We start from the raw sequence: 27,544 nt of genomic DNA on the forward strand, positions 1-27,544 counted from the left end.
ATTCCAGTGCCTGACCACTCTTTCAGAAAAGAAATGCTTCCTGAGGTCTAATCTAAATCTTCCCCGGCGCAACTTGTGGCCATTCCCTCTCGTCCTGTCATTACTTATCAGGGAGAAGAGGCCTACCCCCTCCTCACCACAACCCCCCTTCAGGAAGTGGTAGAGTGCAATAAGGTCTCCTCTGAGCCTCCTCTTCTCCAGACTAAACAATCCCAGCTCCCTCAGCCGCTCCTCATAAGACTTGTGCTCCAGGCCCCTCACCAGTTTTGTTGCCCTTCTCTGAACACGCTCCAGGGCCTCAATGTCCTTCTTGTAGTGAGGGGCCCAAAACTGAACACAGTACTCGAGGTGCAGCCGTACCAGAGCTGAGTACAGGGGGATGATCACCTCCCTGCTCCTGCTGGCTACACTATTTCTAATACAGGCCAGGATGCTGTTGGCCTTCTTGGCCACCTGGGCACACTGCCGGCTCATGTTAAGCCGAGCATCAACCAACACCCCCAGGTCCTTTTCCTCTCTACATTCTTCAAGCCATTCTGCCCCAAGCCTATAGCATTGCATGGGGTTATTGTGGCCAAAGTGCAGGACCCGGCACTTGGTCTTATTGAACCTCATCCCATTTTGCTCAGCCCAGCTGTTCAGCCTATCCAAATCCCTCTGAAGGGCCTCCCTACCCTCAGGCAGTTTGACACATCCTCCCAGCTTTGTGTCATCTGCAAACTTACTGAGCGTACACTCAATTCCCTCGTCTAGGTCATCAATAAAGATATTAAACAAGATGGGCCCCAAAACTGACCCTTGGGGGACACCACTCGTTACAGGACGCCAGCTGGACTTAACTCCATTAACCACTACCCTCTGGGCACGGCCCTCCAGCCAGTTCTCCACCCAGAGAAGAGTGAACCTGTCCACACCACGGGCTGCCAGTTTCCTTAGGAGAATACTGTGGGAGACCGTGTCAAAGGCCTTGCTGAAGTCCAGGTAGACTACATCAACAGCCTTTCCCTCATCTACCTGTCTGGTCACCCAGTCATAGTTCTTAAAGGTAAAGGTTCTGAAAGGTTCACAGTCAAGTTCTTAAAGTAACTGGGCTGCTTTAAATATCACAAATCAAAGAATTTTTTAATGTATACATACCCTTGCCAAATTAAAAAGAAGTCTGATAGTGATAGAACAAGGGGGAATGACCTTAAACTAAAATATGGTAGATTTAGATATATTTAGTTTAGATGTTAGGAAAAAAATCTTTATTCTGAGGGTGGTGAGGCACTGGCATGAGCTGCCCAGAGAAGCTGTGTATGCCCCATCCCTGGAGGTGTTCAAGGCCAGGTTGAGTGGGGCCCTGGGCAGCCTGAGCTGGTGGATGGCAACCCTACCAACAGCAGGGAGTAGGAAATGAGTGATCTTTGAGGTCCATTCCAACCTAAGCCATTCTATGATTCAGTGAGATTGCACGGTTCTTGGAGCTTCACTTGTGTTTACTGTGTAAATGTTGTAGCCAAATCTGGGGACATAAGATGCTACAGTTTACGTACTTGAGCAGGCATCTTTTCAATCCAGTGTGGTCATACCCCTTTTTTAATGGCAGATGGTGGTGGGGTGCAGGTTTGAGTTTAGAGACAGAGGGAATTGGGCTTATATGCATTTCCTCTATAAATACATTTTGGCATAAATCTGTGCATTCCATAGATCTTATAGTAGATCATTTCCACTAGAAAGAGAGTAAGAGAAAATCAGAGAACAAAATAGTTTAAACATACTTCCGAAATTTAAAGGCAAATGCAGTTTGACTGATGAACCTTGAATAAAAGCTTTGAACAAAAAGCAAAATGAACTCAGGTACTCTAGATGTTTATATAATCTCAACATTACTGTTACTGATAATTAATTTGTTGTGGCAACTGTAATGCAACCACTGAAATGTATGTGGGGTACATTACAGATTTCTAAGTCATGACTTGCATTAATTAAAATAACACCCAAGAGTTACTTAGTATTGCTTTAAAAAATTGAAAAGCTGGCAAACAATTATTTCAAGCACCCAGACTTACAGTGATACATCTAGACCTTATCTTTGACAGAATACAACAAAAAAATCCAAGAGTCCATGCAAAACCTGCAAAACACTTCAGTCTCCACTCTGTAGAAAGGGGATAAGACATGCTCTGATGAGGACAGGCACACAAACTCACAGAATGGCTGAGGTTGGCAGGGACCTCTGGGTCCATCTGGCCCAACCCAGCTCAAGCAGGGACACCTAGAGCAGAGGGCCCAGGGCCAGGTTCAGGCAGCTTTTGGATATCTCCCAGGAGGAAACCTCTCAGCAACCTGTGATAGGCCTCAGGTGCACGCACAGCACAGTAGTGCTTCCCTGTGTTCAGAAGGAGTCTACTGTGTTCCAGTTTGTGCACACTGCCTCTTGTCTTGGCAGAGATGCTGCAGTTCCTTAATCATTTTTGTGGCCCTTCACTGAACGATCTCTGGTAGATCTCTGGTACTGGGGGGCCCAGAACCAGACACAGAACTCCATCTATATTAACTAGATTTTCTGTCTAGTAATAGATAGATTAATTGTGTAATCCTTGGTGTTACAGTGCCCACACACAACCTAGATACTTGTTGAGCTGTACATTTTCAGTTTCTCTATGATGACCATTTATACAATCACATTGTACAGGAATGTTGGGGAAAAAACAATCTCCTGCTAAGACATTACACTTGGATTATCTCCCTCTACAGAGTATGATTTGAGGTACACATGAGTAAAGTATACTCTGCTCTAAAGTAAGTAAAGTACTCTCTACTCTGCCCTGGTGACATGTCACCTGGAGTACTGTGTCCAGTTCTGGGCTCCCCAGTACAAAAAAGACAGGGATCTACTCAAAAGAGAGCAGCCTCTCTTATAAGGAAAGGCTGAGAGACCTGGGTCTGTTCAGCCTTGCAAAAAGGAAGACTCAGAGGGGATCTGATCCATGTCTACAAAAATCTAAGGTGTGGGAGGCAAAGGGATGAGGCTGGACTCTTCTCAGCAGTGTGTGGAGATAGGACAAGGGGAAATGGACACAAACTGATTCATAGAAAGTTCAGCACAAATGTGTGTAGTGACTTCTTCACAGTGAGGGTGATGGAGCACTGGCACAGGCTGCACAGAGAGGTTGTGTAGTCTCCTTCTCTGGAGATATTGAAGACCCACCTGAATGCCTACCTGTGTAACCTGGGCTAGGGAGCTGCTTTGGCAGGGGGTTGGACTCGATGATCTCTAGAGGTCCCTTCCAATCCCTACAATTCTGTGATTCTGTGAAATTAGTAGGAAGGATAGAACTTGGATGAATTTTCCTAGCAGGTAAGTCATCTGTATACTCAGTAATAATTAAAAAGAAATGGAAGGCACCCTGAAGTTTTCTCTACTCCTTTACTTAAGGAAGGACTAATATCAACTAGTACAATCATGTCACAATTTTAGTTTATTTTTAAAAGCCACCAGTCATGATACTGGGGTTGCAGGCAGATTACTGGGCTTCTGCCCTAGCCATTCATTATCATATCTATAAATAACATGATTAAATATGGCATGTGGCAAGGGAAACTGCTGGGTTTAAATAACAAAGTGAGAGGATGACAGAAGCTGTGAATTGAGAGCATGTGAACAGTACTAGATGGATCTTAGGGGAATCAGGCACCTTCACCCTATTTTCAGATAAGACATATGCTTCCAAATGCAAAAGTCCTGGAGTAAGTGAACAGGCCTCTTTTTACATAAAATTGAACTAGTATACAAATAAATTAATCAAAAGATGAAATCAACGAATGTTAATGCACTTAATTTGATTTAAAATAGCACACTAATCAATAAGATTATATATATATATATATATTAATCATACTAGCGAAAGATGAAATAAGTTATAAAAAAAGAGTCACCCTTACAGTTTTGCATTCATTTTTCAATTCAGTCTGTTTTCAGATTGCTTCAAAACAAAACCTATTACTGGACAACAGAGGAAATTCAAAAGCACTTTGCCATTTCAGGTGCATCTCTCCTATTAGGCAAAGCTTCCTATCTCTCCACATACTAGGATACAGTATCTAGTATCTGATTTTTTTAATATAAGACAAAGAACTGAAAAGGAACAAAAAATTAACATCCGTACAAAAATAATATTGCTTAATGGTATTTCCCTCTGGAAATCTATTTCTGCTATATGTAATCAGTTTAATAGTTCATTGACTGTGTTTAACTCCTTTTTTACAATTAAATCAGAACATTCTATCATCTTGAATTAAAAATAAGACATGTTCCTTTACAGGAACTGAGGGTGTTTATCTGAGAAATTATTAGAAATCAAAAGTTTTATGTTTCATCACTACTTTACAAAAAAAAAATAAAAGAAAAATAGATACAGTAGATTTTCATAGAACCATAGAATCACCAAGGTTGGAAAAGACCTACAAGATCATCCAGTTCAACCGTCCACCTATCACCAACAGTTCTCACTAAACCATGTTCCTCAACACAATGTCCAGACTTTCCTTGAGTATATCCAGGGTTGGTGACTCCACTACCTCCCTGGGCAGCCCATTCCAGCACCTGACCACTCTTTCAGAAAAGAATTATTTCCTAACATCCAGTCTGAATTTACGCTGGTGCAGCTTGAAGCCATTCCCTCTGGTACTATCACCAGTTACAAGAGAGGAGAGGCCAACTCCCCAGCTCACTACAACCTCTCTTCAGGTAGTTACAGAGAGCAATAAGGTCTCCCCTGAACCTCTTCTCCAGACTGAACATTCCCAGTTCCCTCAGCCATTCCTCATAAGGCTGTGCTCCAGACCCCTCGCCTGTTTTGTTGACCTTATCTGAACATGCTCAAGGGCCTCGATATCTTTCTTACGGTGAGAGGCCCAAAAGTGAATACGGTACTCGAGGTGCATCCTCAACAGTGTTGAGTACAGGGGGACAATTTCTTCCCTGCTCCTGCTGGCAACACTATTCTGATATCTACTTCTGATATAAGCCAAGATGCTGTTGGCCTTTTTGGTCACCTGGGCATACTGCTGGCTCATGTTCAGCCAAGCATTGACCAATACTCCCAGGTCCATTTCCCCTACACAGTCTTCCAGCCACTCTGCCCCAAGCCTGTAGCATTGCCTGGGGTTGTTGTGACCAAAGTGCAGGACCTGTCACTTGATCTTGTTGAATCTCATCCCATTGGCTAATTAGCTCATTAGCCCAGCTAACCAGCCTGTCTAGATCACTCTTTAGGGCCTCACTACCCCCAGGCAGACTGACACTTCCAGCCAACTTGATGTCATCTGCAAACTTACTGAGGGTGCACTCAGTGCCCTCATCCAGGTCATCAATAGAGACATTGAAGAGGACAGGCCCCAGTACTGACCCCTGGGGAACAATCACTCGTGATTGGTTACTAGCTGGATTTAATTCCACTTAACTCCATTTTTGAGCCACTGTTATTAATGTTGATTTTTTGCTTTAACAAAACTTAAAATTAAATCTACCATGGCACTGTATGGATTATTTCATAATATTATTTTGAAATAAATGAATTATTCTGCTTTTGCTGAGGCAGTGTTCTTCACAGTCTTGGGAAGAAAACTACTGTTACATACTTGAAATCAGTGGAAAGAATCAATACATCTACAGTTCATTGCACTTGCCACTATTTTCCACTTTTTAATAGAGTTCAATACTCATTTTATAAAAGAATAAAAAGATGCAGTGTGGAACCAGATTCCAGCAACAGGGATAAGCAAAGATGTGGTTTCACTTCCCTTTCATCAGTTGCTCAACTGGTAAATTGCACTGTATCCTGTTACAGCTCTCAACAGGACCACATCCTATCCTGTTTCAGAAAAGGGTGTTTGACTTCAGAGAAAGAGTAGGATGGAACTGTATTGTGTGAGTAAAGGACTCCAAAGGCAAATTACCTTCAATGTCAAGAGGTGAGTAAAAATCTGTGAATTGCATTAGGAATTATCTGAGAATGTCATAAAAAATACAACTAGTGAACAGCAATTTTCAACAATTTCCCTTGTCCTCTCTGCTAGAGTTGTACAATTAAATTAGTCTTACTGAGATATGAAGATGCAAGAGGCAAGTTATACTTCCTCTCAAAAATGAAGAGAAATCAAGAAAGGAACAGGGACTTAATTATTTTCAAGGCAAGATTTTAAACAATTGGGCCCTGGCTTTCCTGGACTATGTTCCTCTGCTCACATTCACAAGTAAAGTATATAAAAGCCTTATTTCACAGCACAGTACTCTCATTCAAGGCTATGAATATCGATGGTAATACCAAGGCTGACAAAGCTGGCTCAAAGTCCTGAAATTCAGTGTATGAAAGGCAGTAAGAATAGAGAACACCTGGGGTGATGGCAAAAAAATCCAAACTGACAAGCAAGCCTGTGGTTGAACAGATTTCTGAGGCTCTGAAACTTGATTTTCTTTTAAATGAAATTATTCATCTGTCATGAGATCAGATAAAGACTGGAGACTTCAAACATGCGGATGTTTGGCTCATCATTTCTAGAGTCTAAAAACTGCTGATCAATAATTGTATTTATGGAATGGAAACTAATCTGTTGTCCTTACAAGTTATGAAACAAAACTATTTATATAACACAAAAAACCACAGTGACGAGAAAAAGATTCTTAGTATGACTAAATCAATCACCTAATTGCATCTCTTGTACATCCTTGTGAAGCACCTAACTTCTGGAGATAGCAATCACAGGTGAGAAGAAAAATAACTACATCAATAACAGTTAAATTCGTACTGCAAGAGAAATAAATGAAATAAAACCAGCACCCACATTTGTGTCACGGAATTGTTTCAAAATGAATCTGAAGCAGCAGGAATGTGACTTACCATCAATAACACCCTCCTGAAGAGACCCATATTGATTGACTCTGTGAGGAGGTGAATGCTTGCAATGTCTGCACCACCACGGTCAGCTCCTAATGAGACCTGGCTCGGATCTCCACCAAAGCTACCAATGTTCTGCTGCACCCACTTCAGAGCTGCCAGCTGATCCAAAAGGCCTGCATTTCCACTTGCCTCAGAAGAGCCTGTTGTAGTAAATAAATAAAGCAGTTTGAAAAGAAAAAAACAAACAAAAAACACAGCTAAAAACATCTGAATTTTTTGTTAACTGCTATAGCTCAGGTATCAGTAATGCACATTATCACTTTTTCTGGTGAAAGGAAGAGACAACAGATAGTTAATGAGTTAAAATTCTCCAAATTCAAAACCATAAAAAAATCCAACAGAAGGAAGAAAAACCAGGAATAGAAACATAGCTGAAACTATCTGTTTATTCCATTGCCAAGATCAAATAGTCCACTTTTAAAGAGTAAACTGAGAAACAAGGGAAGGAAATGAACAGGCAGTGGAATGAAAAGCTGCCTCTTTGTGTACAGATAACCCTGTCTAAGGAAAAAAAGTGGTTGAACACACACATTTTGTAGTGGATATCTGTGTGCCTTCCATAATGATTTACTGAGGTATCACAGCTGAATTAAGTAGCAGAACAGAATGTAGTGGACACTGATTACTAATAGCCTTGTTGGTCTTAAAGATACCCACATCACAACAGCCATCACTACCATTCTCCTCTCAGAAGTACGGCAAATAACTAAATATACAGCTCTGGAAATTACAAACTTCTGCCTATAGCCATAGTTTCTGCTGATCAGGTCAAGCCACTGGAGTGAAGCAACAGCAGTAAATCCTTTCTGGACTGTTTTAAGAAGCCTAACTTTAAGAGCTTGCTGCAAGCATCCTGACACCTCATGGGAGGAAGTGAAATCAATGTCAATGTTACAGTCACACAACATGCCTTGCTACCAGTATGATAAACAGGAAAACCAAGGAGGGAAATACAACCAGTTCCTTCTACTCTGGCAAAAACCACAACCAGGTTATGAAACGTACCGTGCTGGGGGACTGGGGCATGCCCTGGCATCCACAGCACTTAAGACTACAAGAAACGTGTCCTTTCACTTCTTGAGCGAATCTTTTTTACTCCTTGAGTCATTGCCTATTGTATAAATCTCACGAGCAGTATTTTTACAAAAATATTACATTCCTTGGATCACAGGAGAATGAAAAAAACCTGGTGTTCAGGAGGAAGCAGACAATGTCAACTGTATGTATTTCTGCTATTACTAAATTGGAGAAGAACAATGGTCCTAAATTTAAACATTAAGATCCTCTTTCATATGACTTCATGGGCTCTTTTAGATGAATCAGGCATAAAAGGCATGACCATTTTCTCTATTCCCTTGCTATCTAAATCACTGACAATTCAACTTAGTATTTCCGGGTGCAAAACCAGAGTTGAGGTCTCTATTAAGAATGGGGGGCAGCAAATCAAATTAAACTTTCAGTGTATTCAGAAGTATGAGTGGATTTCAACTCTGCAAAAGCTCTTCAGTAGGATATGACAGCAGAACTAACAACAACAACAACAAAGGAATTCTGTTGTTCTTCTTGCTGTCCTTCCTTCCCCTTCATTTCTAGTTTTGCAATTCGTAACAAGTCAACAGGAGAGGATACAGTACTTTGCTCAGCTGGACAATGAAAATGACATTGCTTACAAGTTAACTTGTAAGTAAGTTAATTTTTCAGGTAGGTCAGGTCCTTCTAACAACCTTGCTCCCTAAAATCCTAAGAGGATTATCCAAAGAGGATCTTTCCACTTTGAAAATGAAGGACAACTTCCAATGGACCAGGATTTATCCAAGGCTTTTAGCAAGAGGAACTATCCACATGAAAAAGAGGTTAGAAGATTCATCCTCAGCTATGGGCTTTAATATAAACACTGCTATGTAATATTAAGTCCAGGTAGCATTTTCCACTTATCAAAAAACCTAGGTGAGATTCACAAGGCTGAAGGAGGTTAGTGGGTAATGCATGAGCAGTGCTGTCTAATGGAAGCTTGTTCAGCATGTGTCCATACTTTATTTGACTCTAGGTAGAACTCAGCCACGGTATCACTGTCATAAACATCAGGTTTGCAGTGTTGAAAACAGTGATTCTTTCCCCAGATACACCTATCACAATCTTCATATCAAAAAATGAGTAGGGAGTCTGTGGTGTGAACTCTCTACTTAAAGAACAGGCTTTGCTGAGGGTGAGCTTTAAGCAAAAGTGGACAAAAGGAAAACTGGCAAATAGCTCCAGCAATAATCCCAAATGAGGCAAAATTCACAGTGCTGCCAACAATGAATATTCAAAAGAGTTACATAGCAAAGTATATTGATCTAGCATTTGCAAGTACGAAAATAATAAACTAAAGGATATACAGCTATTAATGTGCTCACTGGAGAGAACAAGAATTGTCAACCAGGTAGAGGAAGACAGAATTCCACTTGCAGTTATTTCTTCTCCATTTCCATTCCTCCTCCATAGTACAAAGAAGCAAATTTCTAAAAAGTTCTAACTAACATTTTGGTTGTTTTTTTTTTAGCATAACTGTTATAAAACACAATTAAGCCCACAGTTGCATTTACTGTAGAAATCCATGACTTACCAACACTAAGGAAGCCAAAAACACCAACCCTGTAGTTTGCTGTTACAATAATCGTGTTGCTTATGCCAGCAAGGTATGAGCCATCTATGTTCTCCTTTCCTGCCTCAGTGCTGTCACTCCCTCCATTGTGGAAGAACAGCAACACTGCCATGTTTTTCACCTGCAGTGACAAACAACTTAGTTACTATTCCTGTAGTCAACTCACTGATGAGAATACAATCTTCCCAGTTAAAATTATCTACCACACCATTTAAAAGCATCCTGTACACTGTGTCCCATGTAAAGAAGAAATAATAGCACAATTAGGTTTCTCTAACAACTGATGGTTGGACTAGATGTTCTTGGTCTTTTTCAACCTTAATGATTCAATGAATCCAATTATCTATCTCAAGGCAGATAATCTCACTGATTTGGCCACTGATCACCTGCTAGGCTCGTCTTTGTTGTAAAGTGTCTGCTTTACAGAAACACTCAGTTCAAGCAATAGGGAAACTGGAGAAAGAAACGCCCTGTTAGTTTGTCTTTGTGAGCAGAACCAACCAATACCTGTGCAAGGCTGTTTCCTCCGGTCTCTTAGGATAAGAAGGAATTATAATCGACTGCTGCTCCTTTCAGAGCCAATTCAGTTTTCCTCAGAAACTGGGGATTTTGAAGCTGGTATGGGGTCTGGAGCATAGGTTTTACGAGAAGTGGCTGAGTGAGACTGTTTAGTCTGAAGAAGAGGAGGCTCAGGGGAAACCTTACAATTCCTCAGGGGAAACTCTACAATTCCCTGAGAGGGAGCTGCAGCAAGTTGATGGTCCCCCTCTTTTCACAGGTGGCCAGTGACAGAATGATAATGGCCTCAAGATGTGCCAGGATTGAATAGAAGGAAAAATTTCTTCCCAGAAGAACACTGAGGTATTGGAACAGGCTGCACAGGGAGGTGGTGGGGTCACCATCTCTGGAGATGTTTAAGAAACATGAAGATGTGGCACTAGGGTACATGATGTAGTGTGCATGGTGGTGATGGGATGATGGTTAAACTAGATGATAGTCTTTTTTTCCAAACTTAGTGATTCTATAACTCTATGATTCAATGATTTTTCCCAAAACAGCACCACATCTGTGTTCACCCTTCTCAAGACTTTTAGCTGGGCAGCCACTTCATGGCCAGTACAACAGCAGAACTGCACAGGAGGCTCCAGTGCATACCAGCAGACTATGACCCCATAAAAAGGATACTTTGAAAACATACCAGTGACACATATGGTGTTTTGTATGTGCTTTTTTGCTTTTTATCCCCCCCCCCCCTCTTTCTGCGGCAAAGAGCAGTGTAGTCTGTTCCCATGCTAGAAATGTTTACTTTAATGCAACCTCAATTTTACATTTAGTATGTTCAATCCTTATCACTCTTTTTGGGATCACAGAGAACAAGACTGTTCTCAGTAGTGTGCCACACCCACACAAACACACATACACACACCTACTACTTTCTGCTTTGGCATCTGGTGGTGTTTTTCAAAGAAGGGCTGGTGGCCCCTACAACAGCACCAAGTACACCTGAGGTTTGAATTGTCCTGCAGCAAGAGGGCATTTGAGCTGTGCTGCTGTAGTTTTTTGGAAGTGGCTTAACTAAATGCAGCAAACCCACTTGCTCTGGCAAAAGAGGTTTCCTGAAGAAATGCCACTAGCTGTTTGATAAGAGGAGCAGCAAAGATGCAATGGTTGCAGACTCCTGCAAAAGTTCAGGAGGCAAACTGTCCTCACTGCCCTTAACTGGCCACTAATCTGTACACTGATAGGGCACCGCTACCTCCTTTCTCTCCCTGTCTCATCTATCTGGATAATTATTTCAGAGGCTTCTTATGATCACCATAAGATTACTAAGATGCACCCAGAAAGTGCATGAACTGAAATAGGCAGCTTTAAGGAACTTCTGATTCCGAGGAAAAATTTCTTAATTCACTGTGCCTTGTCACTTGTTCCCATTTCTGCTTGTTACAAAGCATGGACAGATAGACGAGGGGAAGCAAAGAGGAAAGAATTTGTTTTCCCATGGAAATTCATTCTAAAATATGACTGCATTAAACCACGGCAGCTAAGACCACAGGAAACATGATGCTGAGACTGTTCAGTCCCCAGCTCACCATGGTTAAACTCGAGGTTGGAAATAAACATTTCCAGCATGTCCACAGTGGGACATAACATTGATCTCCACCTGCCCTCTAAGGCACATATTGCAATATGTTGGGCAATCTTACTCAGTGCTGTTGGGATGAAGAGATAAGAAGCTGAAGATAGGGGACAAAAAGGGTAAAATCAAGTGTGATGCAACACATATGGAGCAATTTATGGGAAGATGTAGTACAAGGTCTGTAGAGGTAGTACAGTGCCTGGATGCAGCATTCTCCTTTTTAGTCTGCATTGTGCAATGACAGATACCTCTTCAACATAAGGGTATATTTTCATGAAATATAACTTGAGCTTTAGTCCCAAAGGATTGCAGTCTCAGAGCTCATGGAGTTGGGCATTTTAGCTGAAGGCTATTTACCATAACTGCCTTTCCAGTTCTCGTTTGCCATTTTAAGAATACAGCACAATTATTTGCATGCTGTAATTGAACTATGCCTCACAAAATGAGACATTTCGTATTATCTCTGAGATATCTATTTAGTAGCCAATCTATTAAATAATAATAATGTAGATAATCTATTGACTAGGCAGTTAATCTGTTTTACTATATATCAGCTGCTGGGTAATTTACTTGGAAAATAAGTAGATTTACTCCATGTTCTCAGCCAAATTCAAGCAACCACTGCAGTAAAATCCATGAGGTCCAAGAGCTGTCAAAGAAACACAAGCACTTGACTAAAGTCTTCTGGTAACAGCTGCAGCTTCTGCACTCATCATGACAGAATCATACAGAGGTTTGAGTTGGAAGTGACCTTAAAGCTCATCCAGTTCCAACTCGCCTTCGTGGGCTGCTTGCCACCCACCAGATCAGGTTGCCCAGGGCTCCATCTAACTTGGCCTTGAATGCAGATAGATTAACTTTGAAGTGTAAAATCTGTATGAAGACTTCCAGCTGAGACACAGCCAGACATCTCCAGACAGCTTACCTAGCAAGGGATTTCTTCTGGGGAAATCAGCAGCTCTGCTGTGGTCATGCCCACATGATCCCAGACCTCAAAGGGGACAGAGACTACACGTAGCTAGAAGTCTGATATTAAGAACTATTTTTCCCATGTGACTAGCAATAGGATGAGAGGCAATGCCCTCAAGTTGCACCAAGGGATGTTCAGGTTGGATATAAGGAAAAATTTAATCTCAGAAGGAGTGGTGAGGTGCATTGGAACAGGCAGCACAGGGAAGTGGTGAAATCACTGTTTCTGAAGGTATTCAAGAAATGTGCAGGTGTAGCACTGACTGACATGGTTTGGTGGGCATGGTGGTGGTGGGATGTCTGTTGGACCTGATGATCTTAAAAGTCTTTTCTGATCTTAATGATTCTACAATTTCATGGTTCTTCAACTCTCCAAAGAGCACTTGATGAGTGATAATTAAGGCAAGGATAGATTTGAAACAGGCAACCTGCAGCGCTTTTAACCAGGATCACTTTGGAATAAGCACACAAGAGATGATGTGAGGGGGAAGTTCTTTACAGGGAGAGTGGTGATGTGCTGGAACAGGCTGCCCAGAGAGATTGTGGATGCTCCATCCCTGGAGGCATTCAGGACCAGATTGGATGGGGCCATAGAAAACATGGTCTAGTACCAGATCTGGAGGTTAGTGTACCTGCCATGGCAGGGGAGTATGAACTAAATGATCCTTGGGGTCTCTTCCAACTCAAGCCATTCTACAATTCTATGATTCTTTGATTCTACAATGCAATAAAAATGGGAGTAACACATGCAGATACCAGCAGAAAGGGAGAGGTTATACTTTCTGCTCTTATTTAGCAGAGTTTCAAGCCTTAATCTTAGAATCCTTAGAGTTGGAAGGGACCTCTGAAGGCCACTTAGTCCAACTTTCCTGCAATGAACAGGGACGTGCACAGCTAGATCAAGTTGCTCATCTTGCATTTGCTTGGTTCTACAAATCAAGCTGAAATGCAGCTATACTCTAGTGATGCAGCAGAAGGTGATGGTTATAAGCAGAAAAAAGTATCTCAGGAGTGTCAATTTTACTTAGAGGGTTATGTGGTACATGTAGCTTTGGAAGCAAAATAAGATGATGTCATTCATCTTTTTCAGTGTTTGACACTAAAAGTCCTTTGATGACAAGGAGTTGTGCCCAGATGATGCTATTGTTCAGGTCTGAAATGCTACTGAACAACATCTACAAATCTAGGAGATTTTAACATTTGAGATTTGTTTAGCTAGTTTATCTTTCTAAAACTAAAAAATGTAAAATTATAGCTCTTGGAATGCAAGTGAAAAATAGAACTTGCTACAAGAAGAAACAGAAAAATGTCATGCCTTCTGCTCCCTGATACTGCTGCAAAAACAGAAGTTTTGGTTCTTTTAGGCTGGCACATATGACTTGACCAGACATGCTTCTACATGATGCCTCTACCAAAAGACAAGACAGATTAAGTACAGAACTACTAAGGAGAAAATAAAACCTTTTTATTCTATCAAATGGTAGAAAATGCAGTGCTTTTGAATGAGCTAACTTGAAAGCAGCACTTAAGCGGAGATGGCAAACTGCCTGGGAGAGCAACCTGATGTTTTCAACAAGCAACGTCTGGACTCAATACAAAATGACAGTCTGGGACTGCAGGGAGAAAAGATTTAGTCTTTCTACTGATTAAAGGACCCTGCATGGGGCTGTGTGCCCTGCTGCCAGAGGCAGCTCTGAGGTGAGGTAGCCAGCCAGCTCTTTCCAGGCACGCACTGTGAAAGAGATATCATTTGGTGTCACCTGCTGAAAATTACAGAGGAAATAAAAGCCCTGTTCCTTTATTCTGGGTTCACTCATCAATGGGATTGGTATGTAATTCAGTGTCTTCCTCCCCAGCCCCAAAGAGTTTGGCCAACCATCTCAGCATGGTTCTAACACGAAGCTTTATATCTGTTTACAATAAGAAATTCAGAACTTTTCATGTTTCTCAGGTTGCACCACTGGCTCAGTCATCTTTGAAAGCCCTATTTTAATGCAGTGTTGGCAGGGCACAGATTTAGCATTGTTTGCTACCCTCATTCCTCAACTTCACCTCTGGAGGTCAACAGGGGAACAGTCACTGTGTGCTGCCACTCAACTGCTGGCAAGTACTGGTATGTTATTGTCTTCTGGATGCACCATATAACTTCAGGGACATTACCATTTCTGTCCCCAGCCTCTCCTCCTTGGCTTCCACCTTCCTCTTGTGTTTTGTTTCTCTTTTTGTCTCTTTCATGTCCAGCCTTTTAATTTTCTACCCTCCCAGTTACCCAGCAAAGCCTGCAGGGAGTAAGATTGCACAAGGAAAATCAACAGAGTGCTTAATTTAACCTTGCAGTACTTTGTGAACACCACATGGAAAACAGTAATTTGCACCAATTAGAAGTGCTTTGAAAAGAGACAATGCTTAGCTGCAAAAAAAATGCTGCTCATCTCCTACTTACTGTGGTGACAGGAACAAAAACATTCAGATATAAGCAGTCTTCACTGACAGAGTATGATGGAGTCTCTCTGTCTCCTGGCTGCCAACAAGTTGACCTATGGAAATCAAGAGAATTACAACAAAAACATGTATTCTTTGTCCATGGCTGCTGTTTCTTCAGATTTTGATGAACTGTTTGAGATTATAAAATCTTTTACTCTATGGATCTCAATCACATTTAATCACATTTACACCATAGTAAGAAATAGGTTGGTTGTATGCACCCATACGAATGAAAAATAAAATAAAATAAAAACCACTGTATTTTTCATGACTTTGTATTTTGTTCCCTGAGAAAACCAACACCATTTTAGAAGGAAGCTGGCTGAATTTCATTTTTTTGGGTATGTGGTATCTCATGAATAGTACCATCCTCCATCCCCCAGGATTTCCTTGTGCCAAGACTGACTCTGAGGAAAGGCTGCCACCTACTGAGGCGAGTCCACAGCTCCATAGCTCTTCCAACTTTAAATATAATATTTTATAATTTAATAATCTTAATTATTTTTATGTCTTTTTTTTTTCCCAGAAGTCTTTGTTCAGATCCATATTGGTACTAGGAAAAATTTCTTCTCAGGGAGAGTGGTTTAGGCACATGATTTAGCGGGCATGGTGGTGGGTTTATGTTTGGACTAGATGGTCTTAGAGGTTTTTCCAACCTTACTGATTCTTCGATTCTATAAATATTTCTCTTTTTTCATTAATGGAATTGGTGTAATATGAATTTCTTGAATAAAAAAACCACTGTTTAACACCAATATACTAAGAAATATATTTGTCAACACTTTGTATACACACAGAGGTTGAGGTTTTCCTGATTCTCTCAGTGCAACTCCACATACTAAGGTCATATAAACTTTTTTAAACTTAAATGAGTAACAGAAGATAGATGTCAAGTGGTCCACTGGCTCTGAGTATTCAACAGGTAGGAACAGAATAACTACTGTCCCTAAATTTCTCCTCATTGCAACTTTAGACACTGTTTTCAATGAGAGATCATGCAGATAGCTGAACCTTACTCAAGTCCTATCAGTCACCATGGCATTTCTGCATACACCAAGAGCAGATGGTGTGTATGTTAAGCTAACGTCACTGTGCACCTGAAGAAACAAAAGGTCACATCTCATCAGACCCCTCCAATGTACGTAGATGAGGCCGAATGTCTCACATGGTTGTGCTATTAACAACTCTATAACAACCCTGCAACCTGATAAGATCACCAAAGAACAAATACACTTCAAACAAATAAAGTTGTACCTCTTCACTCAGTTAATCAGGTTTTGCTAGAAAATTCTGGTGACAAATCCTGAATAATGGAGAGAACAAACAGCTTCCTCACAGCTGACACATTTCCTAATCTGTAGCCTCAGGATAGAGTAACACAGGATCTCAGTAGACCGTAGGTTAACACAAGCTGCTTTGGAAGCACTTCAGACACTAAACCTCTTCTCTCAGCTCCAATTTCTGTAAATCCCTATAAGGAATGTCCATGGAATCCTTCTACCAGCTTCTCTCCCTTTCACTGTTTTGCATCTTCAGTTTCATGTGTATCAACTTCCTACGTATGTCTACAACATAGCTTACTCAGATGCGTTTTTTATGCTCTGTATTTTGCTTGCTATTAAATATACTATGAGAAAGAAACTTGTTTCTATTTACTGCTGCGTTTATATTTGCTGCCTTATTTATATATATATTTTAAATCCACAGTCTGGGTACATTCCACAGCACAGACACTTCCTGTAATCCAAACCTTGCTTTCTTTCATTAAGAAATAAACACTCAAAACTTGTCTTTTTGGTCTCCCAAAGAAAACGTCATGCCACAGGGCTAAATGAAACACAGACATGTACAAAAAACTTATTTCTCTAGATACCTCTGACCTAAACTCTATAAACCAGCTGAGTAGTGGTGTCTATACAGCCCTAAAGAGACAGGGCTACCCACCAGGGAATGTTAGATATAGAGACTTCAGAGGAATTTAACCTATCTGCTAACATGATTCCTATGTTTTGAATCCTTTTAATACATTACCTAAAATGTGTAGTGCTTTAGACCAAGCAGTGTAACAAATATTTGCCTTCTAAGAGTTTTTATATGGAAAAGTCTGGATAAAGCTGGGTTGGTTAGCCTCTGATGAAACAAGCATTAAAATGCCCCTTGTTTGATTCAATACAATGAATAGAGAATTGAAATACTCTGGAAATACTTAGAATTAAAATGGATTGATGGTAGATGGTATATGTGGAGTCATCCGTAGATTCAGGTCAGTGTACCTAAAGCTGCCTTTTTCTTTGAGCTGCTTGCATGCATTTACAAATAGATGGAGAAATTACTCGTTTTACTAAACAAAATCCCAAACTTACATTCATCTGGATGCTATGGGCTCCTCTGAAAGAAAAGATGCGAATAATTTGGCCTTCACTATTATCACACATATGGGTGAAACAAGTGCTTCTGCAGATATCACAGGAATTTCTTACCGAGCCACAGTAGCATTCCAGGTTTCCTTCCAAGCAAATGGTTCTGGAGGATTAAATCGCCTCTCTGCAAGAGGAGGTGCAGCATAGGGAATCCCAAGGAACTGGCTGATATTTTTCCACTCTGAACCAATCCGTACTGCCTTGGGTTTGCCGATCAAATCACCATGGGATGGAATGTACACAGATGGGACTAAATCTGATTCAGAAATGGGCCGGACTAAATCTAATGGGTGAAGAGAAATAAAAAAATAATAATTTGCTCTTTTAAGTTAGCACCATTTTAGAAGTGAAAATTATCCACTTGAAATTCAAGCAAATGGGATTATGTGAGTAATCCACTTCTATAAATGGGACATGGGTAAAATTATGTGGTTTCTCTACTTGAAATGCTTCATGTTGTGCAAGATGTTAGCTAATAGGTACAGACATTTATCTATGTGCTTTCAAACCCTATTCTCAAACATTTATTTCCATTAGACATTGCATTTTCATGTATACTTGAGAATTTTTACTAAAAGAGAGATTTTCAGATTTTTCAGATTCTCTTCCACTCCCGACTCTAAAAAACAAGATATTAAACCTTTAAATACTTATAGCAGGTCAGAATGAAGAAAGGCAAAAACACATTTCATTGGTTTAGGCTGCCTCCAGGACAGATTCATGTCTCAATCTCCTTACCTTTTGATTGCAGAAAGTTATGAATTGTTCCTCAGTTTGGTCCAGTTTTGTTTTCTTTTGTTTTAATATAAGGATTACCTGGACTATTTGCCACATATAGAAAAGTCTTTCAATAATCTTAAATAAACTTTTTACTCAAATAGAACTAAGAGATATCAAGTACTATTCCATTCTTAATCTATACCACAGGCAGGAACCAAATTCTAAGGCATGTGACTAAAACCTAAGCAGTTCATAAATACACACAAGACTAGCTTTTGCATTGGAGTTGGTGATTTTGGTTCATTTGATAATGATAAATCTGATTATCTCTCACTGAGTTTAAGCCTAGAAGCTTTTCATTAATTGCCATTTTTTCACAGAAACCTCAGTAAACAGAAAAGGAAATATTTTTCTCCTCTCATTGTTACTCGGTTCCTAATAAAAGATACAATCAGACTCATATCAAAAGAAAGCACTTAAAAATATCAGATAATGACACAAGAGAACTCAAAGCTTCAAATAAGTACAGAGCTAAACAATGAAATCTTCATCTCTCTGCACACATCTATTTCCGTCTGAAACAATTTTCACTTCTTTTAAAAGAAGTCAACCTTGGGTGTTTTTTGTGACTGTACTTTACATTTGTTGTTTTCTTTAAGATACAGTACTTAAGACTTCTGATATATTATTGGTTTTTGCCATTCTTTGTGTTATTCACAGAATTTAGTAGGAAGAAAAATAAATAACAATTATAGATCATAAGCTGGGCTTTCATTACTGTTTTTTTGGGTTTTGTTTGTTTGTTTGTTTGTTGTTGTACCATTCTGTACTTTCCAGAACTTATTTTGTAGGCCAAACTTCCTTTATTTTATTTCCTTCAGCAGGAAATAAAATTTTGGTTGGGTTTTTTTGTTTGTTTGTTTTGTTTTGTTTTTTTAACTTTACTGAAAAAATAATAGATGCTTATCTAGGAAACTTCCATAATACTTTATGCCTAATATTTCCTCATTCTCTCATAAATGAGAATTGCACCCAGGCCACCACAGTTGAATTCCTCCATTCATAACCTTACAGCTCATACCTTGTCTCCTGTAGATGTATGTAGCTGGTTCTTTGAGTAGAACCTGACATCTGTGCCCTTCCAGGCCATGTGAGCAGATCTGTGTATCAGGGTAAAAAAGGCACCTAATTGCTGAAGCCTGGATTTCCAGTGTAACTACTGTACATGTCTGGTTCCTTGAACATGCTATGAGGTGAAACAAGAAGAAAAAGAACAAATCAAATGTGTTCTTAAAGTGATTTGTATTAAATTGTTAAAGAGATGGTTAAAAGAATTGTTTCACAACAGGTCAAACAACAAGATTATTAAGTTCTAAGGAAGAGTAATGGGGAATAAAATGCCCCCATATTTCCCAAATATTCTCCAAACCAGCCAAAGGCTGTATCAGCCTTAAAATGGAGCATTACAGCAAGAAAACTGCTCTCACAGACTGTAAGAGAAATAAGAAATCTTCTAATAAACCACTGAGGACCTCAACTGAATTCACACAGTCCCCAGGTCAGACTTCTGATCAGAGAAATCCCGTTTTGTTACTACAGCTCAACTCCTGCTTCATCCCACTCGTATTTAACCTGCCCTTGCACCTCTTTCTTCAGGTAGTTCTACCATGTTCTAGCAGGTAGTTCTACCATGTTTTACACATGGATCCAGTTACAAAAGAGCACCTCTTAACTGGTCTTTAGATAATAATGACACCATCCCTTCCATGATTTGCTACTGTATTCTCAAAATGCTTGAAGAGATCTTTATTAACAAAAAAAAACAAACCAACATAAAATAAGCATATGTATATTTGATGGTGGGATAGGGGGGGAACTGTTTCTGATGTTTCATTCTCACAAGCCAATATGCTCCGTAAAGTTGTGGAGAAACATTTCTTACCAGATAGACAATAGTTTTCAGCAGTGGTAAAGTCATTGGATATGTCCCTGCTAACATGCACAGCTTCAAAGTTTGAGATGGTTGAATCCATGAGAACAGAGGTCACATTTAAGGGTTGCCATATATCCAAGTATTCTGTGAAATGAATCATTGAAAATAGTAGAGAAAACAGTAGAACAAACAAGCACATGCAAAGCAACGACAAAGACACAAAACAAAACAGAAAATCGTATAGAAGTAAAAGCACTGTAGAGTTATCCAGTGAGAGGTTTTTCACCTTCCTTTACATCAGCTTGGAACAAAATTGGCTGGGGGGACCAGTTCTATCTGCAGAGGTCATGCACAGCTAGGTTTACAAAAATATTCACTTATTAAAGAGGAAATGAGAGCAGCTCTATCCAGGTCTTATGCATGTAATTACCACTGATTTAAATAAAAGCTATCAAATCAAAACTTACAGGCCTAATTACATTAAAGGACGTGGATCCCAATACTTCCACTCAAGTGCCTGAGCAGACACAGCAATGAACTTGTTTGAAGGCAAGTAAGCATCCTACATACGACCAAGCACTTCTAGAGATAGAAATCTCTATATAGACAGGGGGTGCTGTTCTAAGGTACGCCTCACCTCAGCCCTAGTCACAGACAGGATAGGTGTCTACATCTGAATTAATTACACAAGACTCCTTTTATTATCAGGAGGAACAGATAGTTTTAGGATGTCCTGATTTAGATGTTTGCTTTGGGATGAGGAAAATCATCACATGGACTTCTCTGAATACATGATCTGGATGCACATATTAATCGCATATTAATGGTTGAAACAGAGATGTCTATGTCACCTGCATATATCTACAAGTGCATATGCATGTGTACACATACAGATTAATTCTAATATTCATCAAATTCTCTCAAATCCGTCATATTCTTCTCACAATAATTTAAAATAAAAATCCATGAACATTTTCTCATAGAGATAAAAATATCTGTAGGCCACCAATTTTGCACACACAGAGAGAAAATAAAAGAAAGCTCAGTAAAGAACATGCCTTTAATTATTTTAGTTCCTTCCTACAGATAAATGTTTTAAAAACAAAATGGTCCTAATGTGTACAGATGAGTCCTGAACAGGAAATTGGTGTTACCCTTTCTGTGTAATTGTAGGATGGGGACAGAGCTTAGTCAGCTGCTGCCTTGCTATTCTTGGCAAGCAGTTCTTGTCTCATTGCTTCAGTTTATTTACTACACAGATGCAAAAACTATGATTCATTTGGTTCATTTCATTGCAGATTAAAGATCCCTATGTTAAAAGATTTTTATTTTATCCCTTTGTGTGGAATAGAGCATAACACATAAAGGCACAGTGTTTGCTTTCCAGGCCATGCTAAAGCACAGAGCAGTGACCATTCATGATGCAAGAACTAACAGTTCATACATTCATATCTAAAATATCTTTTCCTTTGCTTATTCTTCACCCCAAATCTCACATGAGGGACCCTTGCAACCTCCCCCTACCCAGGTGTGTTTTTCATTCCTTTGCATTCTCACTCCTAGAGGGAGAATTCATATTTTATGATTTCTAGCATTTTCTCTTTCCATTGTTCTGCCCAGCTGACCCCAAATGCAGGTAAATGCAGAAACACTAAGGCTTTTTTTGATGACACACCATAGCCCTTAGACCCAGAGCCATCCATGACACTACTATGGGCAGATATTTGTTGGAAGAAAAGATTTTACCCATTGGTTATTTCCTTCTTCCCTTTCTTCCACCCAACTGAACATACAGCAATGCCTACAGGACATGCATATCTACACCATTATGTGGGCAAAATGGAACTTTCCATAGCTGACCTAAATTTGCATCATTTAGAAGCTGCTCTCACAAGGCACATAGCATCATCCTGACATTGCCGTACTGAAAATGCATAATACACCTGATGGGCTGAAACATGTTCCTGGCTTATATATAGGTTAGGCTCTGCCCTTCTAAACCATGTTTTGGCAATTGCTCTGATGCATAATTACAATACACTGAATCAAGTCAGCCATGTAACTTCTATTGCAAAATTATAGGTGTCCCATAAAGAGATCTTCTCTCTTCCAGATGTTCCTGTTTGGGTAGGTATGGTTTTAAGAATGGATTTGCAAAAGGGCCCTCACTGCTCCTCTTACTCAAGTAGGAGGATCACAAGGCTGAAATAGATTTCCTGAGGGCACTGTCACACATGATTGCACTGTAAAATCCTCTTAATAAAGTCAGCAAAATCTTCATTATTGACTTCAGTGAAGGCAAAGAAGGGTATGTTCTGAGTTTGCTGGAAAATCTAACATTAAGTATGAGGAACTAGAGATACAGAAGCACAATTAAAAAAACAACAACAACAACAATCAAGTAAAATATAGAAAAAAAAATCATGATCTTGAGGAGATACATAAATGAGATGAGGTTGTCATATGGTTAATGAGGTACATAAATCAAATCTTTGGGTCTGACTGTGCCTAATTTATATTTGAAAGATAAATTCAGATCTTGATTCTGAAGAATGTGAACACTCCAGACTCTAACACTCCAGACTCAAGCCAAGAAAACTCGTACAAATAGAACCCAGTGTTCTATATTCTTAGACTAGAGATGTTTTGTTCTGTGTATGGTGTTTGGTGGGGCTTTTTTTGTTCTGTTTTGTTTTGTTTTTTCCCTTCAGTGATGACTGTTAGACTGTATAACAATCTCTGGAAATAGTTCATTGTCAACTCATGGTAGACCTGCAGAAAGTATGATTCTAAAATAGAGTTGCCTCCCATTTTTGTCAGACTTCTGAGATGTGAATAACTCAAAATGAGAAAATTTCTTAAAACTACTGCATAATAACTATAATCAAACTTCAGATAGACATGTCCCAAACTATCGACTGTGTTACTTATGGCCTTTAGCCACAAGCAATAATGGTATGCTGATGTGAAATGCAAACTTTCTGCCTCCTTCGGTACTTCCAATTATAGTAAATGGTATAGAACAGCAATATAATGATAAAACTGTACCAGGTATTTATTTAGTTTAAAATAAATTGTTTCTAAGTAGGCTAAAATCCTCGTGGATACAAACAAAGACGGAATAATTCTAGCAAGGAGGTCCACTGTGCTGCATGGGGCACAGTAGATCACTTCCTAAGAATGGATGAAAATGGCTGTCTATATTTTAACACCAAAAATCCCTTTGAAACATTCCCAATATTGTGGGAAAACAGGAACATAGAGGATGCTATTAATCATCAGCAATCAGCAACACTTACTAGAAACAGAAGGGATTTCCCAGAGTCTTGTAGGCAAAGCACGAGTTTTTTGGCAAGGTAGTCCAGTCCAAGGCTCTCCACCCTAGTGTCTAGTCACTTTCAGATGTTACCCCAAAGGATAATATTCACTTTGCAAAGCCTTCAGGCTGCTCTAGTGCTCTATTTCACTAAGTACCAGTAGGCTATAGGTGTGCTCGTGGTCTCAAGAAAGTCAAGGGGAAAGAAAGAGAAAAGACATCAGTTGTCCTAACCCCCTCCAAGCTTTTCATTGTCCTCTTGTCACCTCCCTGGATTGGTCTGGAGCTTCATAGAGGGTTCCCTCAGCTGACTACATGCTGCAGCACCTCTGATGGGAAACTTATTGCCATACGAGAAAATCCTGTGGCTACTGCTCAGGGATGCATCACAGGAAGGATGATAAACATGAAGGAATTAAGACAGAAACATGAAGAGTCTAACCGATCATCACATCTGTATGCCTTGGTGGTTTCCCAATGAACTGCTTGAGTGGAATGCCCATATGATCCCTCCTCACATTTGTGTATACAGTCTGCAGTCACATTCAGAGATTACTACTAGCAGCTGCCAAATCTTAGCCATGTAGCTCTACTCAATTTAAAACTGAGGAGACTGACACTTATGCTCATTAAAGTTTGGATAAATACTATACACAACTCATAACTATAATGATAAATCTAAAAAGCAGAAACTAAACAACAGTCTTGCTCCTGCTTTACATATTCAGGAATACTTACAGGCTTTACATTTTGCTTTCAGTACAAGCAATTTTCTAAAAGGCCAAGTAAGATGCTTCATAGACCTTTCTACTTCTTTCAGTATTTGTTATAAAGACATAAAACTTTCTGCCAAACACGTCTGCATAAGCTGTTTGAATAACAGTACTATATAGCTGAAGGATACCAAATAATGCAAGATTTCTTATGCAATTTTTTTTATATTGTCCTGTATCTTCAGCTGGATGCAGGAAGTTCCACCTAATTATGAAACTGCACAATTTTGTCTTTCAAAGTAACATCCCACCATATTCACAGGAATCAGCAGATTTCTTTTTTAAATACTATCATCAGTAAACCAAAACTTCAGAATGACTATAATAGCATTTTCAGCATGGGCAATCTTAAAATAACAGCTGTCCTCCTATGCTTGAAGATCACACATCATACCTGAAACTAGTCACAGATGGTTTTATACTCACTCTTGTCACAGGACACGTACGTCTTGAGGGGAAAAAATGCTCCAATTGCAACAATTGCGACAGACTTTCCCAATCTGTTCAACTTGTCTACTTTTCGAGTATCATTTCTCAGCTAGCAGAAACTAGATCATACTCACAACATGACAGCAGGAGCATGGTCTACTCCATATGATACAGAAATCAAAGCAGAGAAAGTAAATAAAAGTATTATTTTAGTTAAAAATGAAAACTGTACACTCCATTAATTCTACTACAGATTAATAATGAAGATGACTTGGAGAGTTCATTCCAATATCAGAAAGGGTATCACAAAAAGACAAGCAGACTAATATTGCTGAAGTAATAACAAAACAACAACAAAAATCAGGCAAATGCACAAACCAAACAGCAGTGTGCACCTCACCCACCTCCAGGCAGACAGCGGGCATTTCATTTTTGCAGACTAGTAGGTTTTGAATGAGAGTTTGAAATGCCCAGCAGTGCTGCTTTGGGTGAGTAACATGGGGAATATGAATGGGAGCTCTGTATAGAGAGAGGAGTCACAGGGCTACAATGGGCCACTGGGTGAATAATCAGGTACAGGGAGGGCTGTATGCCTTCCTCTTGCTGTCCCTTTCCAAAAGCTAATCACTCATGGGGAAGGGTTTTTGCATACTGTTCTATGATAAATAGGGAAATATACTAATTGGATATTATTTTTGCTATTACAGATTCAAAAGTCTAGAGTTTTTATGAAGATTTCTGCACATCAACATTTTCAAAAGTCCAGACTGAGAAACAGAAGGAAAACAAATATATGGCTTTGCTCAATTTATTTAGGAAAAGATTCTGTGAAAAACTCTAAGAAATTATTCGGATGACATAGAGGAATTTTATCTTGACTGTCATCAATGCAAGGCATTCTACTGATTCTACGATCTCTTAATCCTATAGTGACTGCAGTAGAATTCCCCTCTGCATTCAGCAGGACTTATGGGGATGGATGGATGGTGCGTTGCAATCTCTTGTCTCCAAGGAGTTCTACCTTCAGACAGGATATATTAAATTCTTCTAGCTGTCCCTTGCTGACTTTGGCCCATTAAAGATTGAATATGCAAGTTTCAAATAAAACAAAATATACAAATAAAAAGAGTGAGATTCTGAGTTTAAATAACACAGAAAGTGAGACAAAGTCTATCTAGAACTGGGAGAACTGATGCAGTTGAAGAACAAAAGAGAAAACAGCTTTTGGGTCATTAGCATTTCTTTTGAAGAGTGTTCTCTAGTCTAGCTATTCAGTAGAGGGGAAATTGAGAATTTTAACAGTTTTGTTTGGACTTTTTCACTAAAGAATGATACTTTGCCTTGCAATACAGAAGCATAATTTCTACCAGCAAATACAAGCTGTCTGAAATTTAGCATAACTGGAAGTCAAAGAGGTTAAAAAGAGAAAAACAATAATAAATCCTGAACTTGGTATTGAAGATGCCATGATTAACACTGCCCTGCAAGCCCCATTGCAGCTGGTTTAAGTAAAAGGACAAATGCAAGCAAATTGAAAGATTTGCTTATGATCAAACAGATAGTCAAGTGCAGAGATGAATGAAACTCTTCAATTTCAGACTAACCCAAAGGTTAAACTGAGTTGCATAATGACTAGTCAACCTGCTTTCTTTCTGCTACACAGCATTTAGCAGACATTTATGTATTTAGGGATAGAAAGCATCAGGAAAGCTTGCAGTTCTTTAATTCTGGATATGTTTTAAGGGTGTAATAAAAACACTACTCTGAAAAATTAAGTTTCATTTATTAAGAGGAACCACTCATTTTTAAACTAATGCATTCAAGAGCCATAAATTGATTTACTGCAGGAATGAACTAAATTTTCTTCCTGATAAAGAAGAGTTTATTTTTATTCAATTCTGAATAAACTTTGAGAAAATATTCCCATTCTAGAGAAAAGCTGTAAACAAGGACTGGAGGCAGTGCAATTCATCATTTTTCTATGTCAATTCCGAAGTTGTATAAATCTGCTTTCACTTCTAGTGATACCACTCTCACTCTAGTGGTTATCCTCTCATTCTCTCAATTTTTAGGCACAAATCTTTATAGGGAAAAAACAGATCTATTAATTTTGACTTTGCGTTTTTGTTGCATTTATTTGCATTCATCTGTAAACTTATTGTCACTCTCAACTGCTTTGGAAAAGTGCTAGAAACCCTACAACACTGGACCCTAAAGTAATAACCAGCTTTCTGGGAGGGGCTTCCCTTGACAGAGATTCCCTCTCTGCACTAAAATGAGATCACTGCACTAAAATGCGAACACTTATATATGTTGGAACTCATGTGACATCTGCACTTACAGATGATAAATTTCTATTTGCTAAATATTTTGGCTCACTGGCTGTGAGGGAACTTAGATCAGCACTCTGGTTGACCAAGCTTTGTCCATTTAAATGATACGTAACTAATAAGAAGCATACGTGCTGCATCTGAATAAACTCATGAAGAACATAACTTCATTACAGTGTGGTCTTTTAGCAAAGCATACAAAATAAAGGACGTTTCCTTTTTTTCCTTTTGGTCTTAACACATGAATGCACTTACCACTTTCTGGCCTGAAAGGTAAACTAACGGCTGGACACAGGTTAGGCACAGTGTTCATCAAATCAGCTGAAAGTAGGAAACACAAAAATAAAATCAATACCACAGTGTTTTTCTTTCCATAACGTTTCTGGGATGTGAATGTTGCATCTTCTCATCACAAACATCAAGAAGAAGGATCTGAACCTGTTTT

General features: G+C 39.4%; 1 protein-coding gene across 1 annotated transcript in view; it reads right to left on the reverse strand.

The window, feature by feature from the left end:
- Positions 1–27,544, reverse strand: part of TG (thyroglobulin) — a 142,622-nt gene that overhangs the window by 57,455 nt on the left and 57,623 nt on the right. The window contains exons 35-41 of the mRNA XM_065752278.1: positions 27,355–27,420; positions 20,261–20,395; positions 19,400–19,564; positions 17,659–17,881; positions 15,138–15,231; positions 9,550–9,709; positions 6,885–7,084 (exon numbers count right to left, since the gene is read on the reverse strand). Of these exons, the coding sequence (XP_065608350.1) occupies positions 6,885–7,084; positions 9,550–9,709; positions 15,138–15,231; positions 17,659–17,881; positions 19,400–19,564; positions 20,261–20,395; positions 27,355–27,420 (1,043 nt within the window). The remainder of the gene's footprint in view (positions 1–6,884; positions 7,085–9,549; positions 9,710–15,137; positions 15,232–17,658; positions 17,882–19,399; positions 19,565–20,260; positions 20,396–27,354; positions 27,421–27,544) is intronic.

The sequence above is a fragment of the Cyrtonyx montezumae genome, unplaced genomic scaffold (assembly GCF_038088225.1).
Source record: "Cyrtonyx montezumae isolate F1298 unplaced genomic scaffold, pur_monq_1.0 scaffold_8, whole genome shotgun sequence".
Classification (NCBI taxonomy): domain Eukaryota; kingdom Metazoa; phylum Chordata; class Aves; order Galliformes; family Odontophoridae; genus Cyrtonyx; species Cyrtonyx montezumae.